The 18,254-nt window shown below is 54.0% G+C and overlaps 1 protein-coding gene across 2 annotated transcripts in view; it reads left to right on the top strand.

The window, feature by feature from the left end:
- Positions 1-4,641: 4,641 nt before the first annotated feature.
- The window catches only part of Lrp1 (LDL receptor related protein 1), a 78,556-nt gene continuing 64,943 nt past the window's right edge, over positions 4,642-18,254 (top strand). For both annotated transcript variants that reach the window (XM_051176099.1, XM_051176100.1), the window contains exons 1-4: positions 4,642-5,132; positions 12,261-12,383; positions 14,906-15,043; positions 16,928-17,047. In XM_051176099.1, coding sequence (XP_051032056.1) covers positions 5,060-5,132; positions 12,261-12,383; positions 14,906-15,043; positions 16,928-17,047 — 454 coding nt within the window. In that variant the 5' untranslated portion in view covers positions 4,642-5,059. The remainder of the gene's footprint in view (positions 5,133-12,260; positions 12,384-14,905; positions 15,044-16,927; positions 17,048-18,254) is intronic.

Genomic DNA, 18,254 nt, shown 5'->3' on the forward strand with positions numbered 1-18,254 from the left:
TCCCCCCTTGGATTAAAGGCATGTGCCACCCAGGGAGCTTTTTTAAAGATTTATTTACTATGTATACAATGCTCTGCCTGCATGTGCACCTGCAGGCCAGAAGAGGGCGCTAGATCTCATTACAAATAGTTGTAAACCACCATGTGGTTGCTGGGAATTGACCTCAGGTCTTCTGGAAGAGCAGCCAGTGTTCATAACTGATGACCCATCTCTCCAGTCTGTCAGCTACCTTATTGAGTATCCCCACTGACCTGGAAACTTCTGGAAAGGTGGTTCACATGTGTTTAACTCTTGACTCTAGGGGGTCTACCATCATGGTAGGATACATAAGAAATGTTTAGTAAAGGAATGGAATCTGGTCTCCAGTCTGTGTAGACGCTTGGGACAGATTCCTTGATCCCTTGAGTCTCTGTATTCCTGGTCTATCAACTGTACCTTAAGTAAGATATCCATATTCTGTTTTGTTTGTTTTCTTTTTTGTTTTTCAAGACAGGGTTTCTCTGTGTAGCCCTGGCTGTCCTGGAACTCATTCTGTAAACCAGGCTGGCCTCAGACTCACAGAGATCCACCTGCCTTTGCCTCCTGAGTGATGGGCTTCCATATTCTCTTTCAGTGGCTAGCACCGCAGCGATTGCTCAATAAGCTTTTTCAGAGATACTCTTTCCTACTTACACTTCCTTAAGTGACCACTAGGTGGGGGTAGCCCGAGGCCTGATTGTCCCAGCACCACCTCCCTAAATGCCTATCCCAGGCCCTATTACACTCAGACAAAAAAGCAGGGCGGTTAATAATTTGCCGAAGGAGGATATCCTCTCCCGAAACAACTTCTTGTTAACCTATCACCATTCTTGGCATCCGTGTCGAGAACTTCAGAAATTTTGGCTTGATTCTCTTGCTTAGGTTATGATTCAGTCTGCATTTGAAGTGGGAGGGAGGGAGGGAGGGGGAAAATGATTAATGAGCATTGTAGGGAAACCACAGGGAGAAGATGCTCACAGGCACACCCTACCTCCTTACCCACAGACTCCCACTTCCTTACCAGTCAAGAGCTGGGGCTGTGGGCGGAACATTGGAATGCAGGGGATGAGGGGGTGATGAGGGGGCTGTTCACAGAGGTCAGGACACAGACTCTGCTCTTTAGGAGGTTATGGCCTGGTGGTGGACCAGGAATCCATAAAAATTAACTGCTAAACTCTAGAGTCTGAGGCCGTGGTGAGTGCAGTTGAGAGATTTGTTTCTCAGTATAGCTCTGTAGACCAGGCTGGGCTTGAACTCAGAGATCTACCTGCCTCTGCCTGCTGAATGCTGGGATTAAAGGTGTGCACCACCACCTGGCTGAGATTTGTTCTGTTTCAGGCAGGACTTTACCAGGTAGCCCAAACTGGAGTGAAAAAACCCCCACGAGCCCTGACCATCCTCAAGTTTGGGGCCCTCCTGCTTCTGTCTCCTGTTCTTGGGACAATAGACTTGTGCCACCACACCTGGCTTTTTGGATGCAAGTTTTGAATAGCCCAAGGTGTTCAGCCCAGGAATAACAGCAAGGCTTGTCTGAGGGGCTGGGGAAACAGAGTATAGACTTGGGTAGAAATATCATGGAGCCAGGCTCCACAGTTCACACACCAGGAAAAAGGGACGGAGCACCCAGTCATCCAGGAGATACTAATACAAAACATGGTCTGTGTGTACAGACAGAAGGAGGTCAGGACAAGCTAAGCTGAAGAAAATGAGTTCTGGAACAATATATATATACTAGATCCTCTGTAATTTTAAAGGGTATCACTTTAAAATTGTATACCACTAAAACAAACAGATTTCCTGGAACACACTTCCAAGGAATGCATGTAGTGTTTTTTTTTTCTTTTTCCAGAGGGTGAGGTTAAAAAAAGGGGGGGGGGAGAGTTTGAAAAGTGACAAATTTACTTTTTACCTTCTTTTCTTAGTTTTTAATAATTATTATCATTTTTGCAATGCAAAGTTAATGAAAATAAAGACGAATTTGTATTCAGGAAACAGCAAAGGCTGACTAGAAGATAGCGAATGTCAACATTGTGGCTAAAGGCAGATTCTGCAAGGCCAGGACTGAGAGTTCACACGTGATTTTCGGTTATTTTCGTCATAATTCCAGCCTAAGTTGCTGCTCCTTCCTCTTCTACCTCCTTCTGAGACAGGATCTCATGAGCACAGGATGATCTAACGCCTTCTCTCCGTATTGCTAAGGATGACCCTTGACTCTCTACTCTTGATCCTATGGCCTCCTCCTCCTTGGTACTGGGTTTACAGGTGTGAGCCAGTGGCATGGTGTATACGGTGACTTTGAGCCCAGGGTTTCATGCCTGCTAAGCAAGCACTCAGAAAACCAGACTCCATCTTACCTCCCAGTCCTTGGAAGAGGCTTTCTAAGGGGGTGGCAAGGTTGCTGGAAAGCTGGCTCAGTGGGTAAGAACAACCTCTTCTTCCAGAGGACTTAGTTCCCTTTAAAGTGCCCGAGTTTGACTGTAGCTTCAGCTCAAGCTGGGAATCTACACTTTTGGCCTCGACAGGAACCGGCACTCATGTGCACATACTTTCACATACATGCACGAGTTAAAAAATAAAATAAAAACAAAACTCTCGAATTTTTCTTTTAAGTTTTTACTCAGGTCTCCGTGTAGGTGTGTGCACTTGTGTGCAGGTGCCCATAGAGGCCACAAGAGGGCAGCAGCCCACCGCCTAGCTTAGCTGTGAGCCCCCCAATGTGGGTGCTGGGAACTTAGCAAGACCGGCTCCAGCCTGGCGCGTGCGTGCCTGCGTGCGTGCGTGCGTGCGTGTGTGTGTGTGTGTGTGTGTGTGTGTGTGGTGTTTTAGGTGTTTTAAAGGGCAGCTAGAAAGAGAAGACACTGAGGCAAAGACATTAAATGAAGTATGGGCCCATGAAAGAGACACAAGCAAGAAAGGTTGCAGGAAGTGTCACCTGTGTGAGACAAATGACAGTCCCTCAGCCTTCCCAGGCTGTCTTTTTTCCTTTGCAACGTTGCCTGAGGTCTGTTTCATCCAGATTTCCCTAGGGTCGCAATCCCGGGTGAATACCTAGCAGGAAACCCTATAGGCATCCACTGACTTCCTGCTTCAGCCTGGCACTGTTAGGCGGTGGAAGCCGGATAAAGGGGAAGAACAATCCACCACCACGAGGGAAAACGAAGGAAACCTGGGGCATATTTCAAAAGGAGGGAAGACAGCGGGCCTTGACTTGAGCGAGGCTGTCAAGGCTGGATGCGGGAAGGATGGACACAGTGGGATTGGCCTTGAGACTGTAAAGACTGTCCCACATGGCCCTGGGCAAAGTCTCCCAGTGCAAAGCCGAAGCTCTCATCTGGGGAAAGGCTGTCATTAAAGGACAAGTCGGTCTTCTCATTTCTGCAGTGACAGGCTGGAGTGGGGGGTCCTCCCTGATGGACTTGGCGCACTGGCCGGCCCCTAGCCCTTAAAGTCCGTCCACAGCAGAGGAGTCCCCCGCCCAGCGTCCCCCAACTTTCACTTCAGGTGCATACAGTCAGGCTCTAACCCGCACAGCCTTCAAACATCGCCCAGAGGAGGGCAGGGGCCGGAAGCACGTTCGCCGGCCCTAGGGACCGCCCGATGCTTTCTGGACTGCAAAGTGTCACTCCCGAACCGGCCGAGCCTGGGGGACAAAGGTCCGGCACCTGGCAGACAAGCCCCTGGGACGGGGTCCCTCGTCCCAACTCCCCGCGGCCCGGCATCTGAAACCCTGACTTGGTGGGAGGCCAGTCAGAAGGTACCAAAATCAAAACAAACAACAAACAGAAACGGAGCCCGACCTCTCAGGGCGAAAGGGGGTGGCGGCGGTGGCCCTGCCCCAACCCCACCCGCGGGTGAGTCACCGCCTTCCCAAGCAGAGCCTGCCTCTCCCGCGCCCCGTGCCAGGCGGGCAGGGCTGGGCGGGTCCTAAGGTGGGCTCCATCCCTGAGCCCCGGGCGGCCGAGCCGGCCGACAAGCTCCGGCGTGTCCCCGCGGGTGTCCCTGTTTACTCTGCGCCCCGAAGCGAGGTGGGGGCGGGCGCACGCGGGCCTCCTCCTCCACCCCGCCCCCCGAGGCCGCAGGCCCCAATCCCGGGCCGGTTCCTACCAAGTCTCCAAACCAAAGCTCAGGCTCCTCTCCCGCACCTTCCCGCGGGCTAGCCGCCCACCCCCACCCCGACCCCCACCCCGATCCCGGGCTGCGGGGGCTCGGCCTGGGCTCCCCAAGGGCCCCACGGGGGGGATCTGAGATCCCTAACCCCATCCCACCCCGGGCTGGCTCCTCCGGCTCTCGGGAGCGCGGGGAGGCAGCCGCAGTCACGGCGCCGGGCGCCCCCGGGACTCCCACGCCCGGGCCGCTTCCCTCAACTCCAAAGCGGGTGGCGCGCGCCTGCGACCCCCCCTCCCCAGGGCAGCGCGCCAGAGCGGCGCATGCGCCTTCTCAGGGTTGCCGCGTAGCTCTTCTCCCCCCTCCCTTCCTTTCTTTCCCCGCCCCTTCCCTCCTTCCCTCCTCTCCCTGTCCCCTCCCTCTCCCGTCTCAGCACCCCCTCCCTGCCTCCTCCCCCCCCCCCCCGCGGCACTTCAGTCCGGGGAAACAGCGGTGCGAGCTCCGGGCCAGTGCACTGAGGAGGCGGAAACGGGGGAGCCCCCAGTGCTCCATCAGGCCCCCACCAAAGGCACCCCATCGGGTGCACGCCCCCCACCCCCCACCCCGCCTCCTCCCAATTGTGCATTTTTGCAGCCGGAGGCGGCTCCGAGATGGGGCTGTGAGCTTCGCCCCGGGAGGGGGAAAGGAGCGAGGAGTAAAGCAAAGGTGAAGGGTTCGAATTTCGGGGCAGGGGGCGCACCCGCGTCAGCAGGCCCTTCCCAAGGGGCTCGGAACTGGTCCTTTTCACCTACGCCCCTGGTTCGCCTTGCCTAAGGAAAGGATAAGAATAGAAGAAGCCGGGGAGAGGAAGATAAAGGGGGACCCCCCAATTGGGGGGGCGAGGACGAGAAGTAAGAGGACCAGAGGCTGGGGGCTGCTGCTTGCTTCGGCCCACACCATGCTGACCCCGCCGCTGCTGCTGCTGCTGCCGCTGCTGCTTTCTGCTGTGGTCGCCGGGGCCACTATCGATGGTGAGTGAGATTCCGCGGGCCCCCTTGGAACCCTGGGGGCTCCCCCTTCCCAACCCCCACTCCTGCGTCTGGATGGGGAAGGGAGACGCGGGAGGGGGTGCCTTTTGTTATCCCGGTCCAGCTGACACAGCAGCGGCCTGACTGGGGGCGGGGATGGGGTCTGATTTGGGGGATGGGAGCCTGGGACAAATGATGCTTCCAGGGCCCCCCAGCTCAGACAAAGACCACAGGCCTGGCTAAGAAAGGAGTGCTCCCCCTTTTTCTGATCCTGGGATTGAGAGGCCTTCTCTTCCTATTTCTGGCAGGGGAGGGCCTCTGCCTCCCCTACATCCTCCACCCTCCCACCTCCCCCCATCTGAATTGTGGAGGAATCCGGATTTGCTGTGTACCGCTGCAAAAGGGGGCGGAGGGCCTTTTGCAGCGGACTCTGGAGGCTGGAAGGCAAAGCTGGCTAGGGGTGCCCTGCTGGCCAGAGGGCAGGCAGGCCGAGAAAGCTGTGGGTGGCGATAGGGAGGGCCCCCTGTTTGGGTGTGGAATGAGCCCTGCATCCCAGGCATGGAGGCCTGGGTCCAGAAGCCTGGGCTGCCCGCCTGGGCTCCGAAGTGAGCACACCCCCTCTGATGGCCTCTGTCAGTAGTGGTCTTGCAGGGACAGAGAGGGTCTGGTGATGCTCTGGACTGGATTTCCCTTCTTAAAACCTGGGAGCTTTGAGATGAGGGGGAAAAAAAAATCAGATGTCATCATTCTGGAAGAGCCGAGAAAGGTCTGGAACAGAGGATTTCTGCCTTGACACAGTGTGTGTTGCAAGAAGAGTTGGAGGTTGGACGCGGGGTTACGGCTCTGCATCCACACCCCAATTCCCGCTCATTTAGTAAATGTGCTTAAGCTCAGCCCTACCTCACCCCACACATACGCTTTATGTAGTAGTTAGGCTTGGGTTACCATGTTCTTTGGGGGAAATCGCATGTTCCTCTCTTTCCTACCGGCTGTTTTCCCTCCTGCTATGTATGAGTCAGCAGTTCAAGACCTGCCCAAGCTTTGAATTGGGTTGGGCCCCTAACTTGAGGAGGGGTGAGATTTCATTACTTCCTGTCAGGTTTGCTCTCTCGCACTGGGGACAACGGCCCCATCGCATCATGGCAACCCCTCCTCTGCCCTCCAGACTTGCCAGGCTGGGATTGGGAAAGTTGTTCTCCTCCTTCTCTAACTCAATTGGGAGAGAAGGGAGCAAGAGGGACAGGAAGCAGCTGTGCCCAGAAAAACAGTGTACTCCGTGGCCCTCAGTCAGGTCAGGCTGGGGACTGTCCTGCCTGGCTTTCACCCCTAATTTTCTGCCTGTGAGGAGGAAATTTCAGGGCTCTGTCCTGAAAACCCTTCCACAGGCCTGTAGAGCTGCCCTCTGCCCTTCATGTCACTCTTCTTGGGCTCAGCCCTGTGAGGGGAGAGGGGAAACTGAGGCAGAGAGCTTTGGGAAGAAGACAGTATGAAGCAAGAAACAGACCATCAGGATCCCGGGAAGTGGGCAGGTAGAGTCCAGTCAGAGCAAAAGCTGTCTGTTGGAAGGCCCGGGTCCTGGGGCCATTCACTCTGAGGAGCCTAAGCGTTGCACTAAGTTGATTGGAGGTGACTGAAGGCGGGAGTGTGTCATCTTCTCCTTAACTGTCTGGGCATGCACCTGTGAATCCTAGTTCATAGCAACTCTGCATGGTCCCTCAGGGTGGGGGCAAAGGTCAGTGGTAGACTATTTGTCTAGCACACTGGATGCCCTGTGTTCCATCCCTGACGAGAAACAGAATCCCCAGGGAAGAGACCACCTCCAAACACACCCATATTCCTCCCCCTCAGGGGGAGGAGAGAACCCGCAGACTCTGAATGTCCTTCTTAGCTTTCCAGGGAAGGGGCCTCCTGCCTCTACTTACCTGATAGTGTAATTGCCCTCCTGCTTCTTGGGAATAGCTCAAGCTCCCCGCACCCCATTCCTCTCCCTGCATCTGGAACTCATACTGGGGTTCTCTGCGTTGTTGGGCGAGAGGGTTCACTTCTCCTAGTAGACAGAGTTAAATGCACTTGCAGCCACAGAGGATGGAAAAGGCAAAGCGTGAAGGCTCTGCTGAGATGAAGGGACAGTCCATGGTGGAGGGAGCTTGCCAGGCAGTGCAGGGAAGACTTCTCCCGGCCCCTCTCCTGTCCTGCTTGAGCTTGTTATTAGTTGCTAGGGAAGGTGGACAGTTGAAATGAGTTATGAGGTTGACGGCCTGGGAGACGACCCCAGTCTCTGTCCTCGCTAACACTGCTGCTTAGCGTCCTCCTTTGAAGCCAGACACATGTAGGAAATCCTTTCCGCCGTTATTTTGATGTTAGGGACAGATTCACAAGACAATTTCTTCTAGTCTTATTCCCAGGGCGTTTTGTTTGTTTGTTTTGTTTGCTTTGTTACTTTGTATCACTCCCCTTTTGTTACTTTGTATCACTCCCCTTTACTGAGCTTTCTATCCATGTCGCCCAGGGCCCAGCCCTAAGTCTGGTCCTTCCCAAACCTACACCCTTTTCCAACCCCTTCCTGAGGTTAGGCACAGCTCAGGTGGGTGACTGAGCAAGCTTACCAGTGCTTGAGGCCCCCAGGTCTGTCCCCAGCACCAACAAAACCCAAATCTTTGCAAAGTCCTTCCTTGTTCCAGTTTTACTCTTCCCTGCCTTGGCCCTGCACATAGGACCCCCCCCCCAGAGTGGGTTCACATCCACACATCCGGATTCTCTTCTGGGGGTCTTCCCACTTCTTGGATTCCTTACTCTGCCTGTGACCCACATCTGAGTGAGGGGGGGCCTGCTTGTCCTTGGGGAACCTAGGGCTGTTGAGTAGGACTATGCAAGGGTCCCTGAGTTGTGGTGCCTGGTGCCAGGGAACCTGGTCCCGCCCCCCTGTGTTTCTGTCCCAGATTTCAGCTGGTTAGCAGGATCCTGCATTGTTTGGAGAAGGAAGCAGTTGGCTCTGGAGTGTTTCCGTGCTGTAGCCTCATGGCACTAGGGTAGAGCCTCCCAGGAGGTGAGGGGTAGGGCAGAGGGGATTGTCTGTCACACTCCCATGAGATGACAGTCCCGCAGGCCTGACCTCCTTACCCGTCCCCGTCCCCCCCCCCCCATGAGAGGCAGCAGACTCTGATCTGGACTCCTTAGGTCAGAAGTTGCTGTGTTGGGACTCTATCTCCCAAAGCCAGAATATTTGCTGCCCCGTCGTCTCGAGGGGAGGGAAGGGGGTCATTCCCTGGGTTGACCCCAGGACAGCTGTGTCACCCTATGGGCAACCTCTGCTTTGAGCCCCTGTCCTGTCTTTTTTCTTGGCTGTGTGCCTGTCCATCTTCTTACTGGTCTCCCAGGAGCTCTGCCTCTGGCCGTCTTGGTGCGTCTTTCGTTTGCCTGTACTTTTCGATCTTCCCAGTCCCGACCTGTCCTCACCTCTGCAGACTGCCTAGATATCTGGTTGACGTCCCTCTCAGGTTCATTCTTCCCTTCCCACACCCAGACCGTCCCCTCCAGCTTCCCCAGATTCCTCTCCTCTGATGCCAATGCACACTAGAAGGGGGGAGTTGGGGGTGTTTCAGAAGGAAAGGAAGAAGATGAGGCTTGTGGTAGGACCTCCTGCTAACAGGAGTCTAAGAACTGAAACGGGTCAGGAGCTTAGGGCTTTCCTGCTGGTGATCGGAGGCCATGTAGGGCGGGGAGGGGGGGCTAATAATGGACTCGGCCTTGGGAGAGATATGTTGACCTCCGCAGGCAGTCGAGGGGATCTGGATTTTATTTGTGGGGGAAAGGACAAGACAGGGTGTGGGTGAGGCTAATGTCCCTATTCAGGATGGATGGGGAGACCCTTCTCTTCCCCTGGCTGTCTGTCCATCCGTCCCAGGCCGCAAAGCTGAGTTCCAGACTCAGGAATGACAAAAATGTGTCTGAACCTCACTGAGCTGCGGGAAGGAGCCGCTGGTAACACCCAAAATACATAAAATTGGGGGGAAAGCTTCCTGTTGGGCTGGAGGCCCTTTCTGCCTTGCTCCTGATGTTTGAAAGCACTGATTCCTGTCGCTTGCCCATCTCCTCTTGTTCCCTGGGTTAACCATGTGGCTTCCCTTACAGAATGTCCCCGTACCTACCAGAGGAGCCTAGCCCTCCGTCTGTCACTCTCCAAATGGCCCCAGGGTCACGTTCCCACTGTCCTCACTGTCCCTGACTCCCTCTCCTTGTCCTCCAGGAAGAATGTCTAAGGTTCCCCGGGGTTGTTGAGGGACAGGTCCTGTTCTTTTGGAGAAGTCTCTGCCCAGGGCTTTCTTCTCTTCCTCCTTAGCCAGGCGTACTGGCCTCCTGTCCCCACCCCACCCCAAGGTCCCAGAGTGGGACAGAGGATGATATCCAAGGCTTGAGCCAGGCAGTGGGGTCTGTGTTGTGTCTGGATACACACCCAACCCCACACCTCCTGCCCTGGCTCCAGCTTGGTGGCCCTGGGGGCCATGGCTGGGCTGGGCGCCTGGTTGGGGAGGGGAAGGGTGTTGGCCAAGTTAGCATGGCGGTCACATCTCCAGGAAAACTGGGAACAGACGGCCCCTGTGTCCCCATGCCCCTTCTCCCTCCTCCCTCTCCCCTGCTTTTCCCTGAGGCCCAGTCCTCTTCTGTCCCTGTCCTCCGTGTACCCAGCCTGTACCGCCCTGTCCCCTCCTTCTGCTAGGGGAACCATGCTTTCGCCGCCGCCGCCTCCTCCGCCTCAGTGCTCTCCTCTGTAAGATGGGATCGCACTAGCAAACACCTCCCGGCTCGACAGTAGGACCCCAGGGCACTGAGTGGTCACTGGGCAGGAGCAGGCACGGACTGGATGGTAGCTCAGATGCAGAGGATTCAGCTCCCTCCCAGCTTGGGGGAGGCCTCACTTTGCTGTGGCGACTGCCCCAAAGTAGGTTATGTGTTTTCCTTCTCCCTGAAGGAAATCAAAGACAGGCTTCAGCCTTCTCACTCAGAATTCCTAGGGCCTTCTCCCCCGTGGCGGACAGGAAGTTCTTTCACTTATCCTGCTCCAATCCTTCTGCTATCCTGGCTCTCCTGAGAGACGCACACCCCCGCCCACTCCGCTCAGCCCCGGCTCCTGAGCCTGAGGAGATGGCACAGAAAGGACAGGGTCTGAGCCCCCCCTCTTCCTTTCAGGGAGGGAGGGGAGCCCATCCCCCACTCCCTCTCTCCACAAGAGCACATCTGGTTTGTGAATCTCTCGTTTCGTTTCAGCTTTTGGAGTTTGCCAGCTGCTGTTTCCTCTGTCGAATTCGGGCCAAAAATGGGGGTGGGGGACAGTGGGGAAGCCATGTGAGGGCCAAAGGAGGGGATTGTGGCTGGGGCAGGGAAGGCAGGGGAGGTTAGCGTGACCAGCCAGTGACCTCAGACCCTGGCTGTGAGTTCTGCCCTGGGGAAAGTTGGGGCATGGGCTCAGCCCCAGGTGGGGTAGGGAAGAAGTATCATCTATCTGGTGTCTCACGGGTCCCTTTCTGAGCTCCAAACTTCCCATCTGCCTCTGAGTCCCACTGCACCCCCCCCCCCCCAGCGGCCTGGCTGGCCAGGGGAAGTGATGGTCTCCAGCATGCTAACTAGGTTGGCGGGCTGTTTCCCCGGGAAGACCTCACAGCTGGCCCAGTGGAGCAATGAACTCAGCATTATCCACCTCCTCAAGGGGCCTTTATTCCCGGATCAGGGTAGGAGGGAGGAAGGGGGACTCCAGGGGGGCCTGGCTAGGCCATCCTTGATGTATTTCCTGAACTCAGCTCTGGTTCTGGCCAGGGGCCTGGGTACAGTCCTCCCTGACAGGGATGGGCATGGGGAGACAGGCTGTGGGGTAGGTGAAGACCCCTGCCGGTGCTGGGCATGGTGACCAGGGCAACTGATGGCTGAGGACTACACTCTAAGGACCTAGAGTCAGCCGGGCAGTGTGGCGCACGCCTTTAATCCCAGCACTGAGAAGCAGAGGCAGGAGGGTCTCTGTGAGTTCCAGGCCAGCCTGGTCTACAAAGCTACACAGAGAAACCTTGTTTCAAAAAAATCAAAAAACAAAACAAAAACCAAAACCCTAGAGTCCTAGGGCTGGAGAGATGGCTCAGTGGTTAAGAGCACTGCCTACTTTTTCAGAGGACCTGAGTTCGATTCCCACCACCCAAAGGCAGCTCGTAGCCATCTTCCACTTCCGGGGATTCATTGCCCTCTTCTGCCCTTCTCAGGCACCAGGCAAACATGTGGCGCACTCACACACACACACACACACACACACACACACACAGGCAAAACACCTGTACACTAAAATAAAACTGAAGAGAGAGAGAGAGAGCCTGGCATCAGCTGCACTGAGTTGAGTCCTGGTTTTGTTACTCGAAGGGTTGGGTAACAGCTCTCTGCTAATGGGGTGGTAGCTGGTTGATCAGTGCCCCAGCGCTCTGCACACTGAACTATCAGCTGTCTCTGATATAGATCCTCCCCTGGCATGAGGGTAATGTATGGAACAAGAGGAATTAAAGTCAGGTGGCCCCCAGGGATATAGTCATTCCACAGGTGAGGGGCGTCAGAGTGAGATGGTATAGATCGAGCCTGCCAGCACCCTGCCTCTGCTGGGGAGTGATCTTTAGGTCTCTCTTAATGGGAAAACTCCCCCTGAAAGTCCCCTGCTCTGTGGCCTGACGGGCAAGGGAAACTGAATGTTGCGGAAGGTGAGCCTTCTACCTCCCATCCGCCTTGTGTGGCCCTGCCCTGCTGTAACCTGCAGAAAGCGTCTCTGAGCCACGCTGTCCCCCACAGTTCTCGTGTGGGGGTCCAGTGGTAAGGAGTTGGAGCTGGAGGGACAGGTCAAGAGGACAGTAGTGTCCCTGAGGTCAGTGGTTAGGAAAGGCCATCTGCAGGGGACAGCAGAGGCGTCTGCCCTTCCCTCCTGCCACAGTTAGCCTGGGGTGGAAAACTTGGAAAGGCCATTAAACCCTCTTGGAGCGTGCCGTTTGCTACAGGTGCACGGTATGAAGGATTGATGGTGGGAAGGAGAAATCCTAGAAAGCTCCGGGGTCCAAGAGTTGACCTCTTTCCTTCTTCCACATTTCCCCTTTCTCTCCTTGCCTTTAGCCCCCAAAACTTGCAGCCCTAAGCAGTTTGCCTGCAGAGACCAAATCACCTGTATCTCGAAGGGCTGGCGGTGTGATGGGGAGAGGGACTGCCCAGACGGCTCTGACGAGGCCCCTGAGATCTGTAAGTACTTTTTCTGGGTCCGTCCCTCTAAACCCTGGGGTTTTTTTCTCTTTCCTTTTGTGGGGTGTGTGGGACAGGAGCAGCAAGTCTCTAGCCTGGCATGGACCTTGCTCTGTGGTTGTATCTGCCCATGACACAGCTAAAAGTGTCCTCTCGATTTTTCAAAGTACCAGGCATGGTGTGGGTAGCAATGTGCTACATCCCCAAGGCTGTTGGGGACAGTATCCTCTGGGCTACGCCTTTGCCACAAGAAGATAATCAAGCTGCCCTTTTCCTTCCAGCATTTTCTTTTTCCCAGATTTGAAGCTTCTCTGGCACTCGATGAGTGGCCTTCAGGTCCTGGCAGGTAACCTTCTGCCCTTAGTTTCCCAGGTCAAAGGCCACTGCTCTTGCTCAGTCCATGTACCAGAAGCCCCACCCCGTGCCCTTCCCGGCACCCCGCCTTCCCCCTGCCCCCATTAAGTGGTGTAATCAGAGGCAGCTGTTTGAACTGGGAGAAAGGTCCCCACCCAACCTTCACCCTCCCAGTGGCCAGGATGGGGGTGAATAGGGTGAAGGACTTGCTGTCAGGACCCCAGAGTCCTGGGGTCTCTACCTCCAGTATCTTCCCTGCGTGGCCCATCCTGGCCAAAGGTCTAAGTGTGCTGTCTTTTCTCCTGGGCTTCATCCAACTTCAGTCCCATCTTGTGTCCCTTCTAATACCTCCAGCATGGTTGTCCAGGGGAGTGTTTGGGGTGGGAAGAGAACTAGCTTCCTTCCTCCCTCACCCCTGCATCCCACCCTGGAAGAGTAAGAGCCTGGCTCTTAGACCTGGAGCCGCCTGTTAGTTTTTTCTTTTGTTTTGTTTTTTCCATACGGGGTTTCTCTGTGTAGCCCTGGCTGTCCTGGAACTCGCACTGTAGATCAGGTTGACCTCGAACTCACAGAGCTCTGCCTGCCTTTGCCTCCCGAGTGCTGGGATCACAGATGTGGGCACCACGGCCCAGCCCAAACCTCCTGGTGTTTACGCCCCTGCCCTCCCCCACATTTCTGCCCCACACCTGTATGTTGGAAGGACTGAACGCCTCATGGAGGAGCTGGTGATAGGTCGCACCCTTTATTAACCCTTCCGTTTGATGCAATCCTAGTCTTACTGAATCCCCCTACACATGAGTTCACAGGCATCCATTCTTCTGGACCATAACAGACACACACAGCCCCACCCAGCACAAACACCCAGCACACAAAGACACAGGTAGTTTGTGTAGCCCCTGTGGATGCACCAAAGAGTGGCTGCAGAAACATTCAGACAGATGCCCAAACACAGACCCAGGCAGGCTCACACACAGGCATGCATGCGCGCGCGCACACGCACACACACGCACACACACCCCGAATATGGAAACTTCCTTGCCCAGAACCTCTGTAATCACCACTGCAGGCCTCACATGCATCCTTCCCCGCACAGGTGGGGCCAGCACCGTCGAGGACACACCCTCCCATACCTCACCTATTGAGACCCTTGGTGCTACCTCATCCATTCTCCTGGAAACTGGAAACTAAGAGGGATGTTATCAGTAGGCGTGACCTTGGACCTCTCTAGATCCTCCCCTAGGCCTTTGCTCTGTGTTGGAAGTCTAGAATAATACTGCTTAAGAGAAATAAGTCACATTAGCAGTTTTGAAACTTCCAAGTAGCCAGATTATAAAAGGAAACAGCTAAAATTAATTTGATATCTTTATCAAATGCACCCAAATACAATTTCGGAATGCTATTACCTGTATGTAATTAATAGAGATCTAGAGATCTTTTGATACTTGATATAAAAAACTAGTATATATTTTATATGTATGTTTTTTTTTGTTTGTTTGTTTTTTTGTTTTTTTTTTTTTGAGACCTGGTTTCTCTGTGTAGCCCTGGCTGTCACTCTGTAGACCAGGCTGGTCTCGAACTCACAGAGATCCACCTGCCTCTGCCTCCCAAGTGCTGGGATTAAAGGCGTGCAGCACCGAGCCCGGCTTTATGTATGGTTTTAACTCAGCACACTTCAAATGTTTGAGAGCTGTGCATGGCTGGTGCTGTGTGTGTGAACTGGGTCACTCCTAGACTTAGTGCCTCACTCAACAGCCTGCTCTATGCTCGGAGAGCCACAGATAGATAGTTGTTTCTGTTTAGCAGCACTTGAGCTCCGCTTCTGCCAGGGACTGTGTTTCCTTAAACTCATCAGAGCCTTTCATGTCTGCCTTCTGCCTGTCTCCTGATTTATAGAATACTGAGGCTTCAGGATCCATAAATGTGGAGCATGTAGGGTAGGCCCTAGCTTTCCCCTTCACGCGGTTGTGAGATGTCGGGCTACTGTTGTGAAGGGTGGAGCTGTGGGTAGATGGGACCATCTGGTCCCTAAGGCCTCTTGAAATCCAAAGTGTGTGGCTCTCTGAAATGCCGATCTTGGTTTATCCCTCACCTGCCCCAACCCAGGTCAGAGGTGACTAAACGGCCACCTCAGGCATCTTGGTCATGCTATTACATCTGTTCGCTCCCAGGTCCCCAGAGTAAAGCCCAGAGATGTCAACCAAATGAGCACAATTGTCTGGGGACTGAGCTATGTGTTCCCATGACTCGTCTCTGCAACGGGGTACAAGACTGTATGGACGGTTCGGACGAGGGGGCTCACTGCCGAGGTAAGGGCGTCACACACTCCTGTGCCGTGGGGATGTGATCTCTTGGCGCAACATCTGGTGGGTTGTCACAGCTCAGGGTCCTTTCATGGGTATGAGACCTCGTCCTACTCCCATGCCCAGACTCGTCAATGGATTTAGTGGGTCCCTTGGGTTTGGAGCTTGATCAGGCAGCCCTGTGGACGTCAATTGTGGACACTTTTCTTCTTGCTGTGTATGCTCAACAAGTCACCTCCCTTCAAGCCCGTTCTTAGCATTTTTTCACTGTTTTTAATATCAGATTGCTTTCTCCAAATGGTTTCCTACATAACTCCTGGGTGTGCACACATAGGAGCAGAGATGTCATCAGAGCTAGGGTTAGGGACCCCGGGTTTGGCTCACTGACCCTGCCAGAGTCTTAGAAGGCATCCCTCAAGAGCTGCAAGTCTAAGAGGAGTCCAAGAGTTGCTCTGGTCCTTCCTTCCCATACAGTCTCAAAGCTGGTTGACCGGAAAGCCATTCAGACTGAGGAGGGGACATTAGTGACAAGTCACACTTCTTGGTGGCTGTGTTAGCGGTTTAAGAGGAGTCCGTGACATGGAAAGTGCCAGCCTTCAGGCCTGGCTGTTAGAGTCATTTGCTTGTCTTCTGCCCTGGGTTCTGGGCCTGGAGCAAGCAACCTTTGACAGGCCTTGAGGAGAGTCATGGGGTCGGGGGTGGGGCCAGTGTCATATGTCATACGCCTGTCAGAAACCATCTGCTTGGAGGAGGAGGACACATCTGGATCCTTTCACTTGGGCAGGGGCTGTGGAGCGAAGGGGTTTGTGGGAGATTTTTCTCTTCTTTCTTTTGGCTGGTTTCATCTGGAGCTGTTGGGATGAGATACAGAAAGTAAGTTTAGGGCTAGCTTCAGCCCCGTGGCCAGTCTTAACCAGCATTATGTGTCCAGGTTTATTTCCTTTTCCAATACAGTGTTAGTTTCAGAAACAGACATAAATCTTGGCTTGGAACTTCCCCCGATATTAGACACACATACACAAACACACATGCACTCACACGCGCGCACACACACACACACACACACACACACACACACACACACGTGCGCACTCACTCACGCGCCCCACAAGACTGCTTTTCCAGATTTCCCACCGCAGGCAGCATTTACCCACTCGGTGAAAGACTGGAAAGGCATTGCATTTGGGCTGTCTGATCAGAGGGCCACAGAGAGAATGCCAAAGCTGCCCCTCCCCCAGCTCCGCCCCACAGGCTTACTGCTTTAAACACCTTAACCTCTTGAGGTTCTCTCCTAGGTGGGGGTGTGTAGCACTTGGACAAAGGGGGTCTTTGTGGCCTGGTCACCTGGCCCCAAGCACACCCTTAATTGGGTCGCTGGTCAGAGAGGGGGCACAATTCTCCCACCTCTCCCCGCCCCTGTCTTACCCCCTCTGTGTCCCCTGTGGAAATGGGTCACGGTGGAAGGAGGAACTCATCTGATTCTTCTTCCTCTTCCCCCATCTGGGCCCTGGGTCTTCCCTCTGAGTTCAAGGATGACTTGGAACAGTGCTTCTAGGCCAGAGGGCAGAAGTCGTTGCATGGCCGGCTCCCTTCAGCTGCAGACACAGGGCACACGAAAGAAACTGTCTCTTCCCCCTCAGAACAGCAGACACCATCGTGGGGGTGGGGTGGGGGAGGCATGGATGGCCCAGGGAGACAGCAGAAAGAGGCAGCTGCCAATCCACAGCTGCGTGTGCGACCTTGTACCTGCCACATTGGCCATTTGTAGACTTTGCAAAATCATGCACTTGCATGGCCTGTCCTTCAAAGCAGCTTCTGAAGGGTGGCTGGAGATGGGGGCAGTTTGCAGTCTTGGGGTGTGCTGAGTGTGCCTCTACTGCCCTCGTGCAGAGCTCCGAGTCAACTGTTCTCGAATGGGCTGCCAGCACCAGTGTGTCCCCACACCCAGTGGACCCTCCTGCTTCTGCAATAGCAGCTTCCAGCTTCAGGCAGACGGCAAGACGTGCAAAGGTACGTGAACGTGAGTGAGTGCCTGTGACGGAGCTGGCTGCCAGGTGGGTTGAAGCCGGGCTGGGCTGGGGGAGGAAAAGACAAAAAGGAGGGCCCAAGGAGGTGGTCCAGACGTAGCGTGGCTATGCGCCCTAAGCATTGCTTTTAATGGACCCGTAAAATTTCTTCCAAATATTGTAGATTGCCCATGAATTTTGTTGTCAAAAATTAAAACATTAGCCAGATGGTATGGCTCACACCTGTAATTCCAATACTTGAAAAGCTGAGGTAGGTGGATTTCTGTAAGTTCCAGGATAGCCTGCGATAGATACAGAGTAAAAATGTTTCAACTTTTCTCAAAAAAAAAAAAAAAAAAAAATCAAAGTCAGGCAGTGGTGGCGCACACTCACAGGCCGATCTCTGTGAGTTCAAGGCCAGCGTGGTCTACACAAGCTAGTTCCAGGACAACCAAGGCTACACAGAGAAACCCTGCCTTGAAAAACAAAAAAAACTAAATAGCAATAACAAAAAAGATTAAAGCATTACCGATAAAACGAAGCTCCTTAATAAATTCTCTTCAGCTGGGCGGTTCTGGCGCACGCCTTTACTCCCAGCGGTCAGGAGGCAGAGGCGGGCAGATCTCTGTGAGTTCTAGACCAGCCTGGTCTACATGAGCTAGTTCCAGGACAGGCTTCAAAGCTACACAGAGAAACCCTGTCTCAAAAAACAAACAAACAAACAAAACAACAAATAAATAAATAGATAAATCCTATTCAATCCCGATCCCATCTCTCTGGAGGCAAAATCTCTTAGCAGTGCGCTCTGCCCTTCTGCAAGGCCGGCCTCTACTGTGTATGTGTGCTCACCAAAAATCTAATTGTGAATCTTGCTTGTGTGCATGTTCTTTTTCCGTAAGTCATGCCATACTGTAGATACCACTTAATGTTTTCTGCTCCTCGGTTCATTCTAGGGGTTCCCCCTACACCCCCCCTGGTAGTTTGTAGAGATTTACCTCATTCACTGAAAACCACTGTGACGTGTAGCTGTTACCACAGTTTACTTGGCCATTTCCCTGTTGATGAGTAAGATGTTCCTGGTTTTTCCTGTGTCACAAACAATGCGAACTTTGCTGTTTTAAATTTGACTGCCTTGTGTCTGCGCAAATGAGCACCTTCTCATGAAGCTGGGCTTGACCGCTCCACATCACGCCCCCACAACCAGCTTTCTC

The sequence above is a fragment of the Phodopus roborovskii genome, unplaced genomic scaffold, assembly GCF_943737965.1.
Source record: "Phodopus roborovskii unplaced genomic scaffold, PHOROB, whole genome shotgun sequence".
NCBI lineage: Eukaryota > Metazoa > Chordata > Mammalia > Rodentia > Cricetidae > Phodopus > Phodopus roborovskii.